At 45.3% G+C, this 19,527-nt stretch overlaps 1 protein-coding gene across 1 annotated transcript; it reads right to left on the reverse strand.

Moving 5' to 3' along the window:
* Positions 1 to 12,005: 12,005 nt before the first annotated feature.
* Positions 12,006 to 14,993, reverse strand: PLA2G2A (phospholipase A2 group IIA). Its single transcript, XM_039854809.1, is given in 5 exon segments — positions 12,006 to 12,109; positions 12,112 to 12,144; positions 14,253 to 14,368; positions 14,615 to 14,759; positions 14,954 to 14,993. Coding segments are annotated over 5 exon segments (438 nt in total).
* Between the last annotated feature and the right edge of the window lie 4,534 nt (positions 14,994 to 19,527).

Here is a 19,527-nt window from a genome sequence, read left to right on the forward strand (position 1 = left end):
ATATGTAGATAGATAGATAGATAGATAGATAGATAGATAGATAGATAGATAGATGATAGATTCTTTGATTCGACATTGTTTGACTTCCACTCTAAACCTTGATATTATATGAGCTGACAAATTCTTTGTGACTTACTTTAGTTTGACTGGGTTCAATCATTTGAAAGTGAGAAGGATCTCGACTAATCCAGGAGGTTTCCATGTGTGGCAGAAATCCCATCCTAATTGTACTCAGGGGATGTTTGGGTGGCATATAGAGGGGAGCCAAACAGCAGGTGCTGTGGTTGGAAACCTCAACAAATATCCGTGGGATCAACTGTGGCTTAACAAGAGTATAGCTCCAGCCTTACCAATGGGTCAAGTGATCACTAGGAAGTGCGATCACAGTGTACCAGGACTCTTTCCCAAATGTTCTGGGCTGGACAAATCCTCAGCACTACTATATGACTTCAAGGGAGGGGGGAAAGACTTTCCTAAATTTTACTTACACCGCTCACCAACCTGGGTTAAGTGAGCCAAACTGATGTGATTTGGAAAGTTAAAGCAATGTGACATTTCTTTCTTTTCTTTTCTTTTTTTTTTTCCAATGTGACATTTCTTGTACTCGAGTATCGTGGGAGAAATCATACTTATGACTCCCCCTCTTCTTCCTTATCCCCATCATCTTCATTATCACATTTCCCAAGTCTAGACTAGTCAATGTTAAATCACACCATGAGTGACACATGACAGCCAAGCTCGGGCCCATCCCTTTCTCATTTTTTTCTCACTGAAGGTCACCTTGTTATACGTTGATGTTAGACAGAAAACATTTCCAGATCAAGATCTGAATTAATTTGTCAATCAAGTCCTTAGCTGCTGAGATACTGGAACAAAGGTGATCCAAAAACAGATGAAAGAAAATAAGATAAGTGACTTCAAATGTTAACCAAAGGCTGGCGGAAAAATCAATCAGCAAATAAGACAACATGGCATAAGATCTGCAAGATACAGTTTTAGAGTTCCAATACGAGAGAAGGGTCCGTCCGATCAGGGCGGGCTGACCCACAGAACTAGGCTCTGTGTCACACCTAGGAATGGAGGGATTGCCTAATTAATAATAAAATGGACCAAAGGGCACAGTATAAACAGTCGTTACCATTCACTAATAAATGTTTATTGAGCATTTCTTGCATGCAAGGTTTTGTTCTGGTACAAAAACAAATCAGATATGTAGCCTCTCCTCTAAGATTTTGGCACTAAAGAGGAGATAAACAGGTGCAGAAATAACTTTAACTCTCAGTAGAAAGTGATGGGTGGCATGGGAGAGGTAGAAATAAAATTCTATAGTATTTGTTTTAAAGATGTTTCAGAATATTAAAACAAAATTAGTCAGATAAGATGTTCTTCTGGGTCTGGGTTAATGAGAGACAGAGTTGAAAGTTCATTACAAAAACTACTTATATGAGAAGGGAATAAATATTATTTAATGACCTTGCCTCCCAAACCCAAATCTAATGTCAGCTAAGAACTCAAGAAATAGGTAAGGAGAACAAGGGAGTCAAAACGCAAGTGGCATTTGAGGCAATTTCCACGCAGGTAGAGCTTCAGGTGATAATCTTAGCAGACATGGATGGGTTCGTGGGGAGGGACTTAACATAAGAACGGCCATGTAGGCCTTAGTGCAGTAGGTTATATCAACTTGACCTTGAACTTCTTAGAAGGGGACTCTTAGCACAGTGCAGGGGGATAGCAGGGATCTTAAGCAGATACCTGAGGGCGGAGGGCTGTGAACTGTGGGAGTGTCAGGCAACATGCACGACTGAGGTAAGGATCCATTACAGGGAAAGACGCTGCCCTAAGCAAGTCCCTGGGGGCAGAACAATGATTTTCTGCATTTCCTGTGTTTCTTTAACCATGTCTGCAGGCAGACTTTAGCTTAAGCTAAATTCAAGTGTGTTTTTATAGGGTAGTGCTTCTCAAACTTTAATATGCATATGAAATCACCTGGGGATTTTGCTTAGATGCAGACTCTGACTTACTTAGTTTGGGTTGGAACATTCTTTGAATACCCAGATAGGTCCCGCTACAGACTTCTTGAATCAGAATCTGCATTTTAACCAGATTTTCTGGGTGATTTTCAGGCACGTTACTTTTACAGAAGTGCTGCTCTACAGTGTGGGGGTTGTAGCTTTTAGCATTTAAAGGCTTATGTGATTGGCAAAGATGGACTACCCCGATTCCTTTCCATTTAGGGGGCCTCAGAGCCAAGGGCAATGTCTGGAGATGTATTTGGTTGTCGCAATTGGGAGGACGCTACTGGAATCCAGTGGGTGCTGGACAGGGATGCTGCCAAATAATGCTCAGGACAGCCACCACAACAGAGGATGACCTGGCCCAAAATGTCAAGAATGCTGAGATTAAACTCCATCCTCCCTCTGGAAAGGGATCAACCTTGGATTTCGATGACCTGTCCAATGTGGTCAATTACACTTGAAGTCTCATATTAGCTTTTATAATTTATTAATTACAGAAGTCACATCAAATGCTGGATTCACCCATGGAAAGATGGTAGATTTTATAACAGAGAAAAAAGATAGAAAAGGAGTGAGCACTCTTAATATAAACATAACATGCCATCTGCGTATAGTGAGGTATAAAATGATGCAATCTCAAGGGATCAGGATTGCTCTGGAAATTAAAAAAGGAGCCAGAATTTTTGAGAAGTATGCCTCAGGCTTTTTGTTTGTTTGTTTTTAATCTGAACAGGAAGGAAAACAAAATAAAGGGAGAAGAGCAGGTTAACTCAGGGAAGAGATTTTCATAGAATAGTGGCAAAATCTCAGGCCCCACTCCAGACAGACTGAACCAGAAACTCTAAGGGGAGGGCCCTGGAGCTCATTTTCACAAGCCTTCCAGGTAATTCCGATGCTCAGTCCAGTTGGAGAACCACTGACTCAAGAGAAAGTCTGAGATATTAGGGGACTGTTTAGAAACATAAAAGGAAAAATGAGATCTTGAATCCTTCAGCTGAGACTGAGCCAATGAGGAATTGGGCAGGATACATTTTGAACCATAATTCTCTTAGATTTTGGCTTGCATGATAAAATCATATTCTCTTTAATCTAATATGCTTTGATGCTGGTTCTTCTGTGATCTTTTCTGATGTGGTCAGCAGAAGGTTTTTATACAACTAGGTCAAGGATGCTACCTGTCAGACAATTGTAAAATGACATTGATTTTAAGATGCATCTGGATTGCACTAAGATGAGGAGCGGGGGAAAATGGTGCATTTTAGAATAAATGAATTAGGGTAATCTTCAGATTTTACAGTCAGCCCTCTGTATCCAATCAACTGTGGGTCAAAAGCGTTTGAAAAAAAATGTTACGTTACGTTGTTGCTGACATGTACTATGTAGTGAGGCTTATTTATGATAGTTGCCTCTGTACTGAATTAAACATGTACAGACTTTTTTTTCGTTATTGTTCCCTAAACAATACAGTATAACAACTATTTACATAGCATTTACATTGCATTAGGTACTATGAGTAATCTAGAGATGATTTAAGTATATGGGAGGATGTGGGGATGTGTGTACGTTCTATGCAAATAATACACCATTTTATATAAGGGACTTGAGCATTACAGATTTTGGTATCTGTGGGGGTCCTGGAACCAATCCCCCATGGATACCTAGGGACAACAATACTTTCTTCCTGGGAATGTGAATGGCAGAGAGTTCATATTCAAATATGGGGTGCTTTACTGTTGGAATTTGTAATTGGTGTATCTTTCTGGTGTCATTGGAACTCATTGCAGAACCTCTAGAAGGCTGTCCTGGACAATGAGGCTGAACATGAAACAGGAAGCAATATGGAATGGATTTTTAGATTTGGGTTTGAGGTGGTGTATCAGGATTAGGTTCAGCTGTGAATGATAGAAACTCTAAATAATGATGGCTGAAACAAGATGGACATTTATTTCTCGCAGAAAGGAAGTCTGGAAGTAGCCAGTCCTGAGTGTAAAAGTAAGTCCACAGTCATCGAGGACCAGGTGTCCTCAATCTGGCTGCTCTGCTGTTTCAATGATTGCTTGAGTGCCAGCCATTGCGTCCACATTCCGCTTAGGAAGAGGGCCCAGGGCCAATCCCAGCGGGAAGCTTTGGTCAAGTAAAGGAAGAGGCCTACAGTGGAGATGGAGAACAACTGATCCAGTGAGTCAAGAGAAAAACCAGGAGAGTGTGGGTCAAAAGGGAGGAGAGAGTTTGAAAGAGGAAGACCAACGTCTCTCTTTCCGGTGAGGGCCACTGCGTTCACTTGGTGCATGATTTGCAATTTGTTTTTTAGAAACATCCTGTTGAAAGATGTATCCCATAGGAACATGCAACATTTCTCATCTCCTCAGCAGCCACATGTGGCTAGTGGCTACTATACTGGACAGCACAGATATAGACTATGTCCATCATTGCAGAAGGTACTATTGGGCGGTGCTGGTCTAGACCATGGGTGGGTCAGGGGAGAGAGTGGGGAGAGCCTTAGGGAGCCAGGGTTGGCCCCAGGGGAAGCAATAAGAGCCGGAGCTCTTCGAACACCTGGAAACAAGTGGGTGCCAGTTCCATATCCTGAAATACTACTTTTGCTACAATTTCAAGCTCTGTCATGCGTGGTAAGAGAGAGTCCACTCGACTCCTTCATTTATTTGGTGTGCAGTGAAATTAATATACCTACTGCACCAGGGAACTTGAAAAATATTAAGCATAAGAATGGATACAAATCATTAGGATGCCTTTAATGCAAGTAACAGAAAACCCAACTCAAACTAGTTTAAACAATAAAAGAAAACTATTGACTTGTGTAAGGTAAAGACTATGGGCTTCCAGAGGCACAAGCATAATAACATTATTATTTCTCAAAGTCTCCTGATAGCTGTGCATCTCTTCTCATATTTTATTCCCGATACCTAGGACTTTTCTTTCTTTTTCTTTTTCTTTTTTCTTTTCTTGTTTATCTGCCGGAGAAGAGATTCCACACACAGATAAAATTAAGCAGATTTCATTTCCTCTCCTCTCCTGCTTGGTAACTGTAACTTCTTTTGATTCTTTCCGTTTCTGTTGGGCACTACGATTTCCTTTGTTCTGTCCTCACATTTACCGAGCTCGGCCCTGCCTCTGTGCCCTTGTCTTAGCTGTTCCCTCGGCCTGAATTGATTTTCTCTTTATCATGGTAGAGCTGACTCCTTCGTGGTATCTCAATGGCTTCTGTGCAGCAGCTTTCTCGGCTGCTCTGTCTCAAATACATATCTTGCCTCACCCCTATCCTCTCTTTTTTTCCTGTTTTATTTTATTTGTATTACTTAATACTCATCTCTCTCCCCCCCCCCCTTGTAATTTGTTTATTGGCTTGAATCTGTCTCCTTCCTGTGGCTTAAAAGTGCCAAGAGACAGGGAACTTCCCCGTCTGGCTTTTGCTGGATCCTTAGTGTCTGGTTCTGTGCCTGGAACATTAAAAGTGCTCAATAAATATCCTGTTGAATGAATGAATGGAAACTGGGAAAAACGGTATTATCTACCTCATGGGATCGCTAAGAGAATTGAATGAGAAAATGCATTGAAAATGCTTGGCCTGGGACCTGCCACGAAGTGCCAGGAAGTGGGAGTTGTTGAGACACACTGTTTTCACTTTTGTTGTCACTCTCCCGGCTTTGGAAGCCTTTTCTCTATCATGGTCGTATTTGGATGGAAGTGACTCCCAGGCCATGACCCAGTTGAAAAGTGGGAAAGTCCCTCGGTCAGCCAGCTGGCTCTTTCATCGCCTTCTTGCTGTAGAAAGTGGTTGATGTGATTTATTTCCCTTAAGGAATGGAATTTATCGGTAGCTTTGCCCTTGAGAAGTCTCCTGGGCTAAGTTTGAACTAAATGTAGGAAGCTCAGATGGTCTGGATTTGATTTTCAAGGTCTCCAGAGACCACTAAAAAAGCCTCATCCCTTCCCTGGCCAAAAAAAGCATTGAAAATAAAGCAAAGATGTGCTTTGGGGAAGGTGACTAGCAAAAAGGCTGTTTTGTTAGAAAAAGTTAGCCTTTCCTGAAACAGCCTTTTCTTCCGGAGAAACCCTTTTCTCCTAGAGACTCTTCTCAGAGTTTCTTGAGCCAAGATGAGTAGCGGTACCCTTCTTAGGCCTGGATCTCCAGGGCCCAGTCCCGGGATGGGGACCCTGCAGGCTAAGGGACATGCCTGCCTGGAACCGGCGGTCCTCCTTCTAGACCGTGATCTGGGTGCCTGTGCTGCAGTTTTCTCTCCCAAAGGGCTCTGAGTCACCTCCAGGACCTGTGTGGGTTGCTTGCCCAGGTTCATTCTTTTCAGCGAAGGTGACATATGCCACATGAGCAAGAAATAAGCCAAAGTATTTGGCCGAGAATGAAGGAGATCTGAAACGGGGGTAAGAGGAAAGAGATGATGGATGTCATCATTAAGAACGTGCAAGCAGCTGAAACAGCAGGGACTGAGGCTATTTCATTAACCTTCCTGATGAAAGTCTTTTAGGAGCTCTCGGCTGCATCTTGAGGGGGTCTCTGTGACCCGCCGGCCTGGTGCCTTTCTCTCAGCGTAGAAAGGTGGGCATCTTGTTATCGCAAGATAACAGAGGCCCCAGGTTGTAGTGTGGAAGTTGGGCATGATGGGAAGGCTCGAGTGGATCTGAGCGGCTCGAGGGGTAGACAGTGTTAGGCACCATTTATGCGTCTCCCCAGATTCTTGCAGCCTCGCCTGTGTCCTGTGCCCTCAGCATTTACTCCACCCAAGCCAGGCCCCGAGCTAACTGTGAAGCAGGTGTGGTTTCTACTCTTGAGTTTTTCCCAGCCCACCCTTCACTCATTTTGTTACTTAATTAATATCCCATTACACCATGTATAGAAGACTTTCAGTCTCAGGTAGTCACCTTTCGGCCACTCAGAATGAACCTGATCTTATTCAACTTGCTATCAGGCAGGATGCACCAGTTTCACACCATTCTAAAACTGAGGACAAAATGATTTTTGGATTATATACAATCTCTGTTAATATAACCCAGAGATAGCAATGACTAAGACATGGGTATTTCATTCTGGCCAGATAGTGTAAACTAGGACCCTGAGGCTCAGCTAGCTGCTATGGCAGCTAGCATTCTCTGACATCCCAGTAAAGCTTTGTAACATGGACAGAAGGAAAAACAGAGTTTGGATCAAGGCAGACCTGGGTTTGAATTTTCACTCTGTCAATTACATATAGCTCACATATCACTGTGTGTGTGTGTGTGTGTGTGTGTGAGTGTATGTGCATTTACAGAGGAAATTTCCAGAAGTAGGGATGCTGAACCAAAGGATAAATGCATTTATAATCAACCAATTGTTTGACCAATTGCACTTCAGTTTCTCTTTATAACACATTATCTTTAGTTTGTGCAAGACACTGATTTTGTTTTATTATATTCATTTTTCCCTTTATCCTTTATCTCCACTACCAACTGATCCTTCAACTGTTTATTTAGATGTATGGTTCCTTGAGAAATATTTAGTATTTCTGTGCATATGCTTTAAAATTCTACACAAGATATGACACCATATACTTTCCCTTTTTCTCCTGCCAAGATTGCAAACTGGCATAGTCTGCCGGCTCCCCTCGTCAAAACCGATCTGGCAAAACTACAGATCTTGGGGAAGTGTGGGTGTGAAGAACTAACGAAAGAACCTATGCAGGGTCCTGCGAGGAGGTAGGAAGCTGATCTCGGCTGCTGGGCACGGTCGTGAGAGAGAAGGGGCTGGCCGTGCCCTAGAGCAGAGGCAAGGACTGGATGGGTTGGTTGGAAGGAAGCTTCTTATGTTCTCTTCTTCCTCTCCCTTTGCCTCTTCACCCCAGAAGTCAGAGGTGAGATGCTCAAGTTCTGAAAGTAATATTAGGGCTGTTCAAAAACCCAACAGGGGTGAGAAATTGCTGAAGATGATGCAGACTGCTCGGTGCCCTCAGGCATTTATTCTTTAATTTCATCCTTTATTACTTCCTCCTCCACTGCACCCTCAAATTAGAGGGATGGTTGATTTCAACCTCAAGATGCAGCTTCCTGTCAGTGCTGCTACTTTCCAGATATTTCGTGATGAAATCCTGACCACAGCACCTTCCCAAGACGGCAGCAAATGGCAATCGTCCCTTCCCCTCTCTAAAATCCACCTTCAGGCACACAACTACACACTAAAGAAAAAGAAGTGTATTTGACAACACGCATCATCTGAAACAGAATTGTCAGGATGGCTGAACGAGAAATTTAAATAAGCATGGGAAACATACCTAAGTAGGTAAGGAAAGATATTAGCAATATGATTCAAGAAAAAGAAATCATTTTTTAAAAAAGTCCTGTGTGTCAATGTTAGTTACGAAGAACGTAATCATTGAGATGGGATAGCTAGCTGAAGACTGACACAGCTGAGACCGAGAAATCTAAGTTGTAAAAAGCAAATAGAAATAAAAGTAGAAAAGAAAATCTAACAAATACGGAGAATGAATGCGCCAACATCTGGATAATGTAAGTCCTAGGAGGAGAGAGGAAAAAAATGAAGGGCATATTTAAAGAAATAAGGAATATAAAATTCTTATATTTAAAGAACGGTGAAAGAACCTAAAGATGCACACAAGACAGATAACGAAAAACTGACAACTAGACCCGTTGTAGTGAAAGTTAAGAACCTCTAAGACAAAGAGGAAAATTCTAAAGGCTTCCAAGGGAAAGGCAGAAAACCAACCACAGAGTAAGAGTCAGATCAGTATCAGGCTTCTCATCAACAATACCAGATGTGACAAGAAAGTGAAAGAATGTTTCTAAGGTATAGAAGAAAAAAAGTCAACCTAGATTTTTATATCCTTTTAAATTGTTATTCAGTGTGAGGTTGTCAAAGAAATATTCTCAGCAGTAGAAGAAGGCCTCTCAAGCTCTCCACACGAAGGCTTACACTGAAAAAATTCTGGGAAGAATACTCAGTTAGGAAGTGCGAAGTTCTTACCGAAGGGAAGGAGGTAACAGAACAAGGAAGCCATTGCCTTTTTCCTCCCCAGGACCGATGTGGAAGAAAAGAACACCCTTGGCAAGCATTTAATTATGGCTTTTTGAAAAGGACATTTCAGAGCCTCCGTCTGGAAATTGAAGAGCAATCACTGAGGCGTAATGGGGTCCCATCTTCACTCCAGTGTGTCCTGAAGGGTAGCAGGACAGGAAACAAGACTCTACCTGCATAGCAATACATAAACAAATAAATAACAAACACTCACTCTAAGTCAAAGGGCAAAAACTCATTGCTAACCGTGAAACAGTTAAGGGCATTTGTCACAGTACAGGTTCAACCAGTGCTTCCCCAGGTGGAGTCCACAGTCCAGAGCTGTGTTTCCTGTGGAACGTGGTGAGCTACACATAGAAACTGAGAGTGTTTAGAAATTTAGAAATTTCAAAGCAATTTGACAGAATGATTTTACATTCATTGAATCAAATAAAACATTTGGGTTCATATTGGGTATGTTTTTATTCTGCAAAAGTAGCGATCTGAGACAGATCAAGGACAAAAACCAAAAAACCAAACCTGATCTTTTAGCAGGAGTACTTGGAGAATCATCAGGTGAAACCAGGGGCCAGCAAACTCTTCCTATAAAAGGCCGTGCATTCTCTGTTGTAATTATCCAATTCTCTCGTGGCATGGAAACAGTCACAGACAACATGTAAACCGAAGATCACGGCCATGTCACAATAAAATTCTATTGCCACTGAAATGTTCATGCGTCATTTTAACGTGTCAAATATTATCCTTCTTTTGATTTTTTTCAACCATTAAAAAATGTAAAAACCATTCTTAGCCTGTAAGCTGTACAAAACCACGCAGTGGATAGATTTGGTCAACAGGCATAGTCTGTCAATCCCGGCATTAGACTATATTGTCTCTGAGAATTAGTGTCTGTCGTGGGGAGAGGAATATTTCTGTGTATTTGATGATGCTAATTTTCTTTTCAATAGGAAATCTATTCAAAGAGCTAAAGATATATACTGAGAAATCTCCCTCTCATCTCATCTGCGCCCGCCTATTTCCCTGCCAGCCATGATCTCTGTAAGTTAATTTTAATAAACTTCCTGTGTGTTCCTTGAGGTTTACGGCAATATTAGCAAATACATATTCACATTTTCACACTTTCCTACATAAAGGTAGCATGCCGTTTATACTGCCCTCCACCTTGTTCTTTGCACCTGCTGCCATCCTGGAGATGTTCTATACTGCAGTAGAGGACGCCTCCCTCATTAAACAGTTGTATTCCATTTTGAGGCTGTATCATTGTTTATTTAACTAGTCCTCTCTATGTGGACACTTGGGTCATTTCCAACCCAATTCAGAATAATGTGGCAATAAAAAAATTTCTCATGAATCACCGTGCATGTGCTTGTGTGTGATATGTGTGCGCACACGCATGCGTGTGTGCTTTCATAGCATAAATTTCTAGAAGAGGGGTCACTGGACCAAAGGATAAATGCATTTATAATTTTAATAGATCTTGCCAACTGACCCTCTGTGGGCGTTTTGCCCTCCCACCGGCTACATTTGAGAGTTCCGGTTTCCCCACGCAGCCTTGCTAATAGAGCAAGTTGTCACACTTTTGGAGTTTTTATCCATTCTAATAAATAAAAATGACATCTCAATGGAGTTTTAATTTGCATTTCTCTTATTATGAGTGACCGTGAACATGATCAGACCTACCCCCAGCAAATGAAGCCTCTTCATGCAGAACTGGAAAAGGGCATCCCTTCTGGGAAGGCGAATTACAGAAAGTCATTGCCTCTGGGTCGGTGCAGATCTTGCTGATCTGTGCGTGGACGAAGGTTCGGCTTCCACCCATGCCCCGTAGGCAGGGTGCCTTTCTGCAGGGCTCTCCGCCCAGCAGCCCTGATGGTGATTCTTAAAGCATCTGGTGGGACTGTAGCTGGTCCAGGTGGGACTATCCCAACGGAACCAGGAGGGGAAATAGCATCCAGGTGAGGGTAAGATGAGCTACATAGTTAATGAGTCCCGGTGCAAAATAAAATGTGGGACCCTACGTTTTTAAGAATTTCGAGATGGCCGGGGCATAGCATTCAACTAGGTGCAGTGCCCTTCTGAGCTCTGGGCTCTGTGAGACTGAACGTGTTGCAGCCCAGGAAGTGGGCTCTGGGTGAGGGGATGCTGCCCCAGGATCCAGCTGGTGGCCAGCACATTCTATGGACCCATCTTCCCCGGGATAGCAACATAGGAGAAGAACGTACCACGTGGAGGATGTGAACTACAGCTCCCCAAAACATGGAGACCAACGGGTTCTGTTCTCCCTCAAACAGGCCAGCAGGAGCTACGCTCACCCAGGAAAGGGGAGGAATGGAGGGCTGGGTTTCGCTTGTTATAATAATGACACATGCGGACATGCCCAACCCAGTGCTTCACATTCGGTATCTCTTTTAGTTCTCCAACAAGCCCATACGGTGGGTACCAAAGCTATCTCCGCTTAGAGGAGGGAACGAAGGCTTAGGGAGGTGGCGCTGGGGGATTCGACTCAGCCAGTCTCACTCCAGCCTCTGTATTTTTTAACCCCTTCTACGATATTGCCTTTTACCAGTTTGTTGGCACACCAGCAGTGCCTGGGGCAGTGCGTGTACACACACACACTCACACACAGTTTGCCAATGAATTGCTTTATTCAGAAGAGACCCCGGGACAGTAGCTGGTGCTGCTAAACAAGTGCTAAACAAGAAGCTGGACTTGGAGATCAGTGGAAATAGGGAATCCTCCTACTGCCCAAGGAGGAGGGGGAAAAGGGGCCAGGCATGCACGCCCAGGGCTTCTCATTCTGGGTAGAAGCCTTCTATCTGGGGATCAAAGAGTTCCTGGCTTGTCTCTAGGATGGGCGAGGGGTGTTTCCTTCATTGCCGGTGGGGAGGAGCTAGAGAAGGAAATTCAGCATTGCGTGGTGTGGTGAGGCTTCCAGGGTTAGGGGACTCTCAGCACCTGAGGGCCTTCCCAGTGCACTGCTTATTGTAGTATTGATACTTTTTATTATAGGTTTTCTGGTTTCTTGCAAAACAGAAGGCAGCCACTTTATCAGTTGGCACAGTTGTCTCCTACCATAGTCCTGTTTTGCTGAAATCACAAGAAAATAAACACTGAATGGGGTGGGGGTTGTTAATAGTCTATGGCTCTTCGTGGGAACCTTGGGGTAGAAGGCACAGTCCCTGTCCTCCAGAAACTTCTAGTCTGAGACAAGCACCTATCCTTCAAGTGTTTCTGACTTATGAAGAGACAGAATTTCTTCTGTCCTTGGGAAGGCAGGACCCAGTCTGATGGGGACGCCAGCAGCCAAGCACCAGGAGACTCTGTGAAACGCCTTCCTGACAGCCACTGTTTCTTTCTTCTTGTTAACAGGTGTGTCCAGGTGCAAAGCTCCAGCCCCTGGGGCCTGGGGATGGGTCATGATTGGTGTGAGCCAGTCATGGTCATCCCTTTCACCTTTGCAATGATGGGTCTCTGGTTGCACCTGACCTTGTGCACATGGCCAGTGCTCCAGAAAGGGAAGTCACCTGGGGCCTTTGGGAAGGTTTAATTTCCTCCTAAAGGAAAGCCTCTTTTTCAGGATGAGGCCAAGAGGCTTGGAGCTGCAACATGTGTCTTGGTATCACATTGCCGACATGGCAGAGCAGATTGGGAGAAGGCTGGGTCCTTGACGCCGCAGTTGAGAAGCTGCTCTAGCCCTAGCACTGCCCTCTTCCAGACTTCTGTTATGCGAGAGTCAGACTTCCCCAGTATCCGAGCCTCTTTTAGCTGGGCGTCTTATTGCTTATAAGCCTGCTAAAGAAACATGACCCTACAGAGAGGTCACGATAGAGAGACATAACTTCCCATCTTAAAGAACGCAGGCTGTTGGGTGAGAGCCTGTGCTTTCTCCGAATCCCACGGTGGATCTGCTGCCTGTGGGCACTGGGTAAACCCATGCAGTGACCACCCAGCTCTCCCCTCCCCTTCAGAGTCAGACTTTCTCCGGAATGGTGTCTACACTTAACTGTCTCAGCTTCACTTCCTGCTCACTCCCCAACCCACTCTGATCTGGCTTTGCCCTCACACTGCATGTGAACAGCCCGCACTGAGGTCCTCAGGGGTCTTTCTACCTCTAAATCCAAGGTGGCTTTTCAGCCCTTATCCCGGAGACCCCTCTGTTAAAGTGGCTGCTGTTAATCACCTCTTTGTCAGCTCCTGGACCTTCTCTCTCAGCTCTCCTCCTCCCTCTCTGACCACCCCTCCTCCTCCGTCTTCTCTCTGGGCCTCCAAACATCAAATGTATGAGCACATCCAACTCTTAGCTCTCTGCCGCCGACTCCTGCATCTGTCCAGACCCCTCCTTGGAGCTGCGAGTTCCTATATCCAGCTATGGGCTGCGCATCTCCCCGGGGGTCCTGGAAACCTTTTAAACTCGACATGCTCTAAATAAAACTCCTCCTCCCCTCACCCACCAGGCGCTCCTCCAGGGCTCCAGCCACACAGTCATATACCCGCTCAACAGCTCCTTATCCCCCCTACCCAGTCAATCGCCAAGCTCACTGATTCTACTTCAAATGCATCTTAATGTCACTGCCCAGCCCTTCCATCCTGACCACCGCTGTCACATGCCAAGCTCTTGTTACTGCTTGTCTGCATTCCGGCAATCTCACTGCTCCGCCCTTGCATCCGTCTGCACCTACCCTGCAGCCTGGGTGCGTCCTCTGAATCCCAAATCTTATCATGTCGCTCCTTTGCTATGAGCATCAGGACATAATCTAAAAATAATATGGCCTTGGGCTTGACCCAGCCCTTTCTCATCCCTCCAGCATCCTCTCTCACCGCTCCATCTCCTCCTCACCCACAGAATCGTTACGGTTCCACTAGGTCCCCTCGACACTGCTGAGTCCTCTTGCTGGAATGTCCCCAAACCCTCCTCTTCCCTGACGCCTGCATAGCCTTGAAGACTCAGCTTGGAGGTCCCCACCTTCAGGAGCCTCAGGCCGTGTTCAGGGCCCTGCCCTTTTACTGACTTCCTCTTGGAGTCTCTTATGTTGTGTTTTCATTTTCTTTACCTCTCACTTGCTTACGAGCAACTTGAGGCAGGGATAAGACCTCGTTGCATCTCGATCTCTGGAGCCAGCACAGTGCCTGGCACAATGGGACGCTCAGTAAAATAAACAAAGGAGACTGGGTGGAATCGAATGACCCTTTCTTACCACCGAGGATCTGTGTATTCCTACTCTCATATTCATGCTTGTCGCTCAGAAACGTGGTGCCACAGCCGCGCTTCGCCAGCCAGTCGTAGCAGCAACAGTCGTGGGTAGCACAGCACCTGTGACGAGAAGACACTGCTGGGGCCGCCTCCTCACAGCTCCAGGGAGCCTGGTGCTGGGTGGTCTTGCCCCCTTGACCTTGAGTTTGCAATAGTCCAGAGCACAGTTTCAAATGCACTGGCTACTTTTTCCAGCCGGGACTTCCTAGGGCTCTGTGAAGATGAGGCATCAGCACTTCCCTTGCAGCTTCCAGCCCTATGGGGGTTACAGGTGGGCAGAGGGAGGGGAGGGCTGGGTGGTCTCACCGACCTGTCGCATCCTTGGGTGACCCTTTGCCGCCGAAGCCACAGTAGCAACCATAGAAGGCATAACTGAACACAGGTTCTCTTCCTGTCAACAAATGGATCATTTTCCGGAACTGCAGCAAATCCCCGTGGGTCTGCAGCACGGCTGGAAGGAGGTCATCTGTGAGGAGCCTGGCGCTGTGTCCTCTGCCTCTCTCTGCCACTCCCCATCCTCCCATGGCCTCTCTCCAGCCCGTTGAGAGAGCCTACCACAATGGGAAGGAAAGCTGGGAATAAGGGTGCTTCCCCCCACCCTCCCCGGTGACTTCCCTGCGGCCAGAGGTCAGGGTTCACTCATACCAAAGGCCATGGTCATGGCCAACAGCAGGAGGGTCTTCATGTTGACAGTCTGTGTGGAAGAAAGGCAGAGGGGCTGGCCTAGACTCTTCTTGCAGGTAGTCCCAGGTTCTGCCCTGGCCCCTGCTCTCCTGCTTGCACTCAGCAACCTCAGAGAAAGAAATCTTCCAGGAAGACGCAGACATGCTCTGCAATCTAGGGCGGCGAGCTTCGTCACACATCGAACACACAAGGAGCGTGCATGCGCAAGACCTCCTGACCCTCCCCACCTCTGCCGAATGCTTTCACACACGTGCAGGCCTCAGACTCCTTGAGAGCCCCCCGCCCACATGTTACTAAGGAGCCCTCCATGCTCCTCATCAGGCTGAGCGTTCTTGGCGTTTGCGACCAGGCCATCCCAACTAACTGGGACATCCCGAAGGTCACAGGTTGTGTGTTTCCCGTTAGACATATCTCAGTTGTTCCTAACCAGATCCAAGGCTTTGGAATTCCATCCGTGGAGTCTGATCCCCAATATTTGGCTCCAAAACTAAAGCAGCACCCTCTCCTTGCAAGACTTTCTAACTCCCTACACATATTCACATGCACAAATGTGTAGATACTCACATATATATGCTTATACTATGCACTCGCACACCCACACAGCACACTTGTGCACACAGACCCTCTTGTACACGCCAAATCATGTGCATGCATGTTTATGTTCACGTGTGCCTACATACACATGCACAAACACACATGCGCACATATACACAACACAGTCCCTCTCAAAGGCAGCCAATGAGCAGGGACTTCTATTCTGACAGAACATGAATTCCTGGGTGTTTACCTCTCAGAGGAAGGCCGAGTTGATACCTCCAGGTATCTGTCTTGTTTATTCCGAACTCCAGCTCCCCTTAAATAGCTGCTCCCTCTGGAAGTTGGGAGTTGGTGGGTTATGCAAATTGGGTGGGGGTGTGGCTAGTTTGTGGACTCAGAGTTTGGCATGCCCGCACCCCTGGCCAATCCCCTTTTTCTTCTCCGCAGTACCTGTCAAGACAGAGCTGAGGATGGAAAATCCTTATGTGCCATCAGTTGATGCCAAACATTTAGATTACTTTGTGATCTTTCCGTGGGCCTCCTTCCGGACTGAGTAAACTCTCATGACCAACTCTGGGTGTGAGCACCAGGCCCTTTCATGAGAGGGCAGGGGTATCTGCTATTGCAGGCCACGAACTCATCTGCATGGCCAACGGGACCAATGACTGAGTGGGGACCGTGCCTTTTTCTTCGGTGAAATATGGCATTTAGGAATAAGAAAGGGAACGTTTCCATTATTCATTCATTCAATCAATCATTCATTCACAGGAAGTACATACTCAGCCTCTACGAAGTAGAGAAGTGCCAGGACCCATGCGAGCCTCTGGGGAGTGATGAGGGCTCGTCCTGTCTCCTGGGTACTCCAGCAGGGAAAGGGGTACCATGGAGCAGATGATCCCTTCCTACTGACTTGGGCCAGCACCTCCGCCTTCTCTTTTTGCTTCTTCTCCTCCCATTTTGGAAAAAGCCAGAGACTGCCCTCAAGTTCCCCCTAGAGTTCTGCCTCCACCTTTTCCCCAGTCCTTACTTACCTGTTTGGAGACAGAGCTGATTAAGGTTTCCTGGATCTATTGTTCTTTGTTCTTCAACCATCAGGGACGAAGTGACTCCAGCTTTAATTTCTAAAGCAAATATCTTTTTTTCCTGCCTTCCAATACGTGTTAAGAATTTAGCTTCCATGGCCTTATGTAAACAAACACTCCCTGATACCAATCACGAAAACGTAAGCGTGGCACAGGCTGTGGTGCTCATAAACATTCTGTCTGCTCCCCATGTTCCCCAGGTCCCTTCCAGGTCTGCAGACCCAGGAGACTGGTTCTGGCTAGAAAACATGAGCCTTGGTGCTGAAGGTCACTTCCAAGTTGAAACAAGAAAAAGAACCATGTGCAGTGCCCCATGCTTTCTTTGCTCCTTATGGAGAAACCAGAAGAGGGGAGCAGCTTGTGTCCTTGAGTCACGGCACAGACGAAACCTGTCCTGGAAAGTCCCCCAGACCCTCGGTGGACTCAGCAAGAGAGAAACTTTTGCTGTGTTAAGGCACTGGTCATCGAGATTGGTAGTGACTACAGCATAACCTAATCTATGCTAACAGCCTTCTAGGCAGCTTCTGTCTCGAAGATACAATCTACTCCTATTGCTAGGCCTGCGTTATAGGTTGGAACAGTGTCCCTTATCAAATTCTCATGTTGAAGTTTTAACTTCCAGTATCTCAGAATGTAACTTATTCAAAAATAGGGTCTTTGTGGATGTGATCAGTTAAGATAAGGTTATTAGGGTGGGCTTAATCCCATATGACAGGGGAAATTTGGACACAGAGACGCACGTACAAGGAGGACACCATGTTAGGATGTAGGCAGAGATGGGGGGATGCTTCTATAAGCCCAGGAATGCTAAAGATGGCCAGGAAACCCGCAGGAGCTAGGGGAGAAGAATGGGACAGATCATCCCGCACAGCACTCCGAAGGAACCAATCCTGCTGGCACCTTGACCTTAGACGTCCGGCCTCCGGAACTGCGAGCCGACACATTCTACTGTTTAAGCCCCTCAGCGTGTGGTACTTCGTACCTAGCGAACGGCCCTCACAAAGCTGACACAGCCTTCCCCGATCCCCGTCAGTCTCCTCCGCTCTTCGCAGTCTGGGATTTCTGCTCCCATAGCCGTTCGTTTTAGGCCTAAGTCAAGGTTCAGAGCTGAAGGCCTTGACCTTTGCCTTCTGTTAAGCATCTCGACTTCGGGAATAGGTCATTTCTACAATAGGCCGACTGTTCTACCCTCTCTCCACCGTATCCTGGTGGCCCCGGTATTGCTCCCAGGCCCCGACACTCAAGGATTCTGGCGGCATCACGCATTGCCTCTCCTTTCCCTGTATTTTCAGGAGTTTTTCCAAGAATTCAAAGTTTGCGATTTGGCCTCTTGTCCAGATACCTTCACCCAAGGAATAATTTAAGCACTTGGAGTATGTCAGTGAAGAAAACAAAAATCTCTACTTGTGGGGCTTTATTTTCGTGGAGAGAGACAAACAACAAACAAAAGACACGACACATGAATTACATGGTTTGTTAGGTGGTGGTAATGCAGTGGAGATGGAGAAAGGGTCGCGAGAGTGTGAGGAGGTGAAGGGTGGGTTACAATTTTACTTCAAGTGGACGCGCTCAAATGGAAGGTACTTTGAGCACATGTAGTATTCAGAAAAGTTTTCTTAAATTATTGATATTTAAAGCAGCTTATTGGCAGTCGTTATTTTCAATATCAAAATTATGGTTGAATTTTTTTTCTACTGCTTTTCTGTTTCCTATTTTGTGTGTGTGTGTGTGTATGAGGAAAATTACTCAATACTATCTTTTTTAAAAAAAAAATCTTATTTTGAAATACGCTTACACTTACAGCAAACATTTAATGGTAGAGTCCCTCCATACCAGCAAATGGATGTTATGAACTAATCTACAGCCCTGATTGAAATGTCACCAGTTTTCCTACTACTGTCTTTTTTTCTGGTCCAGGATCCAACCCAGGATCCCACACTGCGTGTCGTTCTCATGTGTCTTTAGTCTCCTCTGATCTGCGACAGCTCCTTAGTCTTTCTTCGCTTTTTGTGACCTTGAAACTTTTGAAGAGCGTTGCTCCGGTTTTTGTAGAATGTCCCTCGATGGGGTTGATCGGATTTTTTTCTCATGACCAAATTGAGTTTAGGCATTTTTGGCAAGAATATCACAGAAGTGATATTATGCCCTTGTCAGGGATGCTTATCAATGTCCATGCTATTGAAAAGTTGCACGACTGTTGACGTTCACCTTGATCACTTGGTGAAGGTGGTGTTTAGCAGGTGTCTCCACTAGAAAGTTACTATTTTTCCTTTTGTAATTAGTGGTATCTTAGTGGGGAGGTACTCTGAGACTGTACAAGTAACCCATTGCTCCTCGTACTTCTACTCACTAATTTTAGTATGAATTCATGGTTTTTGCCTGCAACAATTCTTACTGGTGTTTTTTTATTTCTCCTTATTTCTTCAACATTAAGAATTTAAAATCTAAAAAAAAAAAGAATTTAAATTCTACTGTAGGTAAAGCTTTTCTATGTATGTAGTCATTTAATTATTTATATCAGTATATACTCATTATTGTCATCTATGGGTCATAAGTCAATGCCATCATTTTTTATTTATTTTTGCTCGAATTGTCCCATCTTGGCCATAGAGAATATCTTCAAGTTGACACCTGTGTCCTTCTGGCATGCCTGCTTTATTATCATTTTTTTCTTAGAACTTCCTTACTTTCTGGCATTATGAGATGGTCTAAGCTTATCTTGTAGTTTATCCTTCCTTCCTTCCTTCCTTCCTTCCTTCCTTCATTCCTTCTTCCTTCCTTCCTTCCTTCCTTCCTTCCTTCCTTCCTCTCTGTCTCTCTCTTTCTCCCTTTTTCCCCAACTCCCTCCCTTTCTCCCTCTTTCTCTCTCTATTTAACTTCTTCATCCTCTTCCTCCTCCTCCTTCTTCTCCTTCTC

Source organism: Pteropus medius, unplaced genomic scaffold (assembly GCF_902729225.1).
Source record: "Pteropus medius unplaced genomic scaffold, Ma_sr-lr_union100, whole genome shotgun sequence".
Taxonomy (NCBI): Eukaryota; Metazoa; Chordata; class Mammalia; order Chiroptera; family Pteropodidae; genus Pteropus; species Pteropus medius.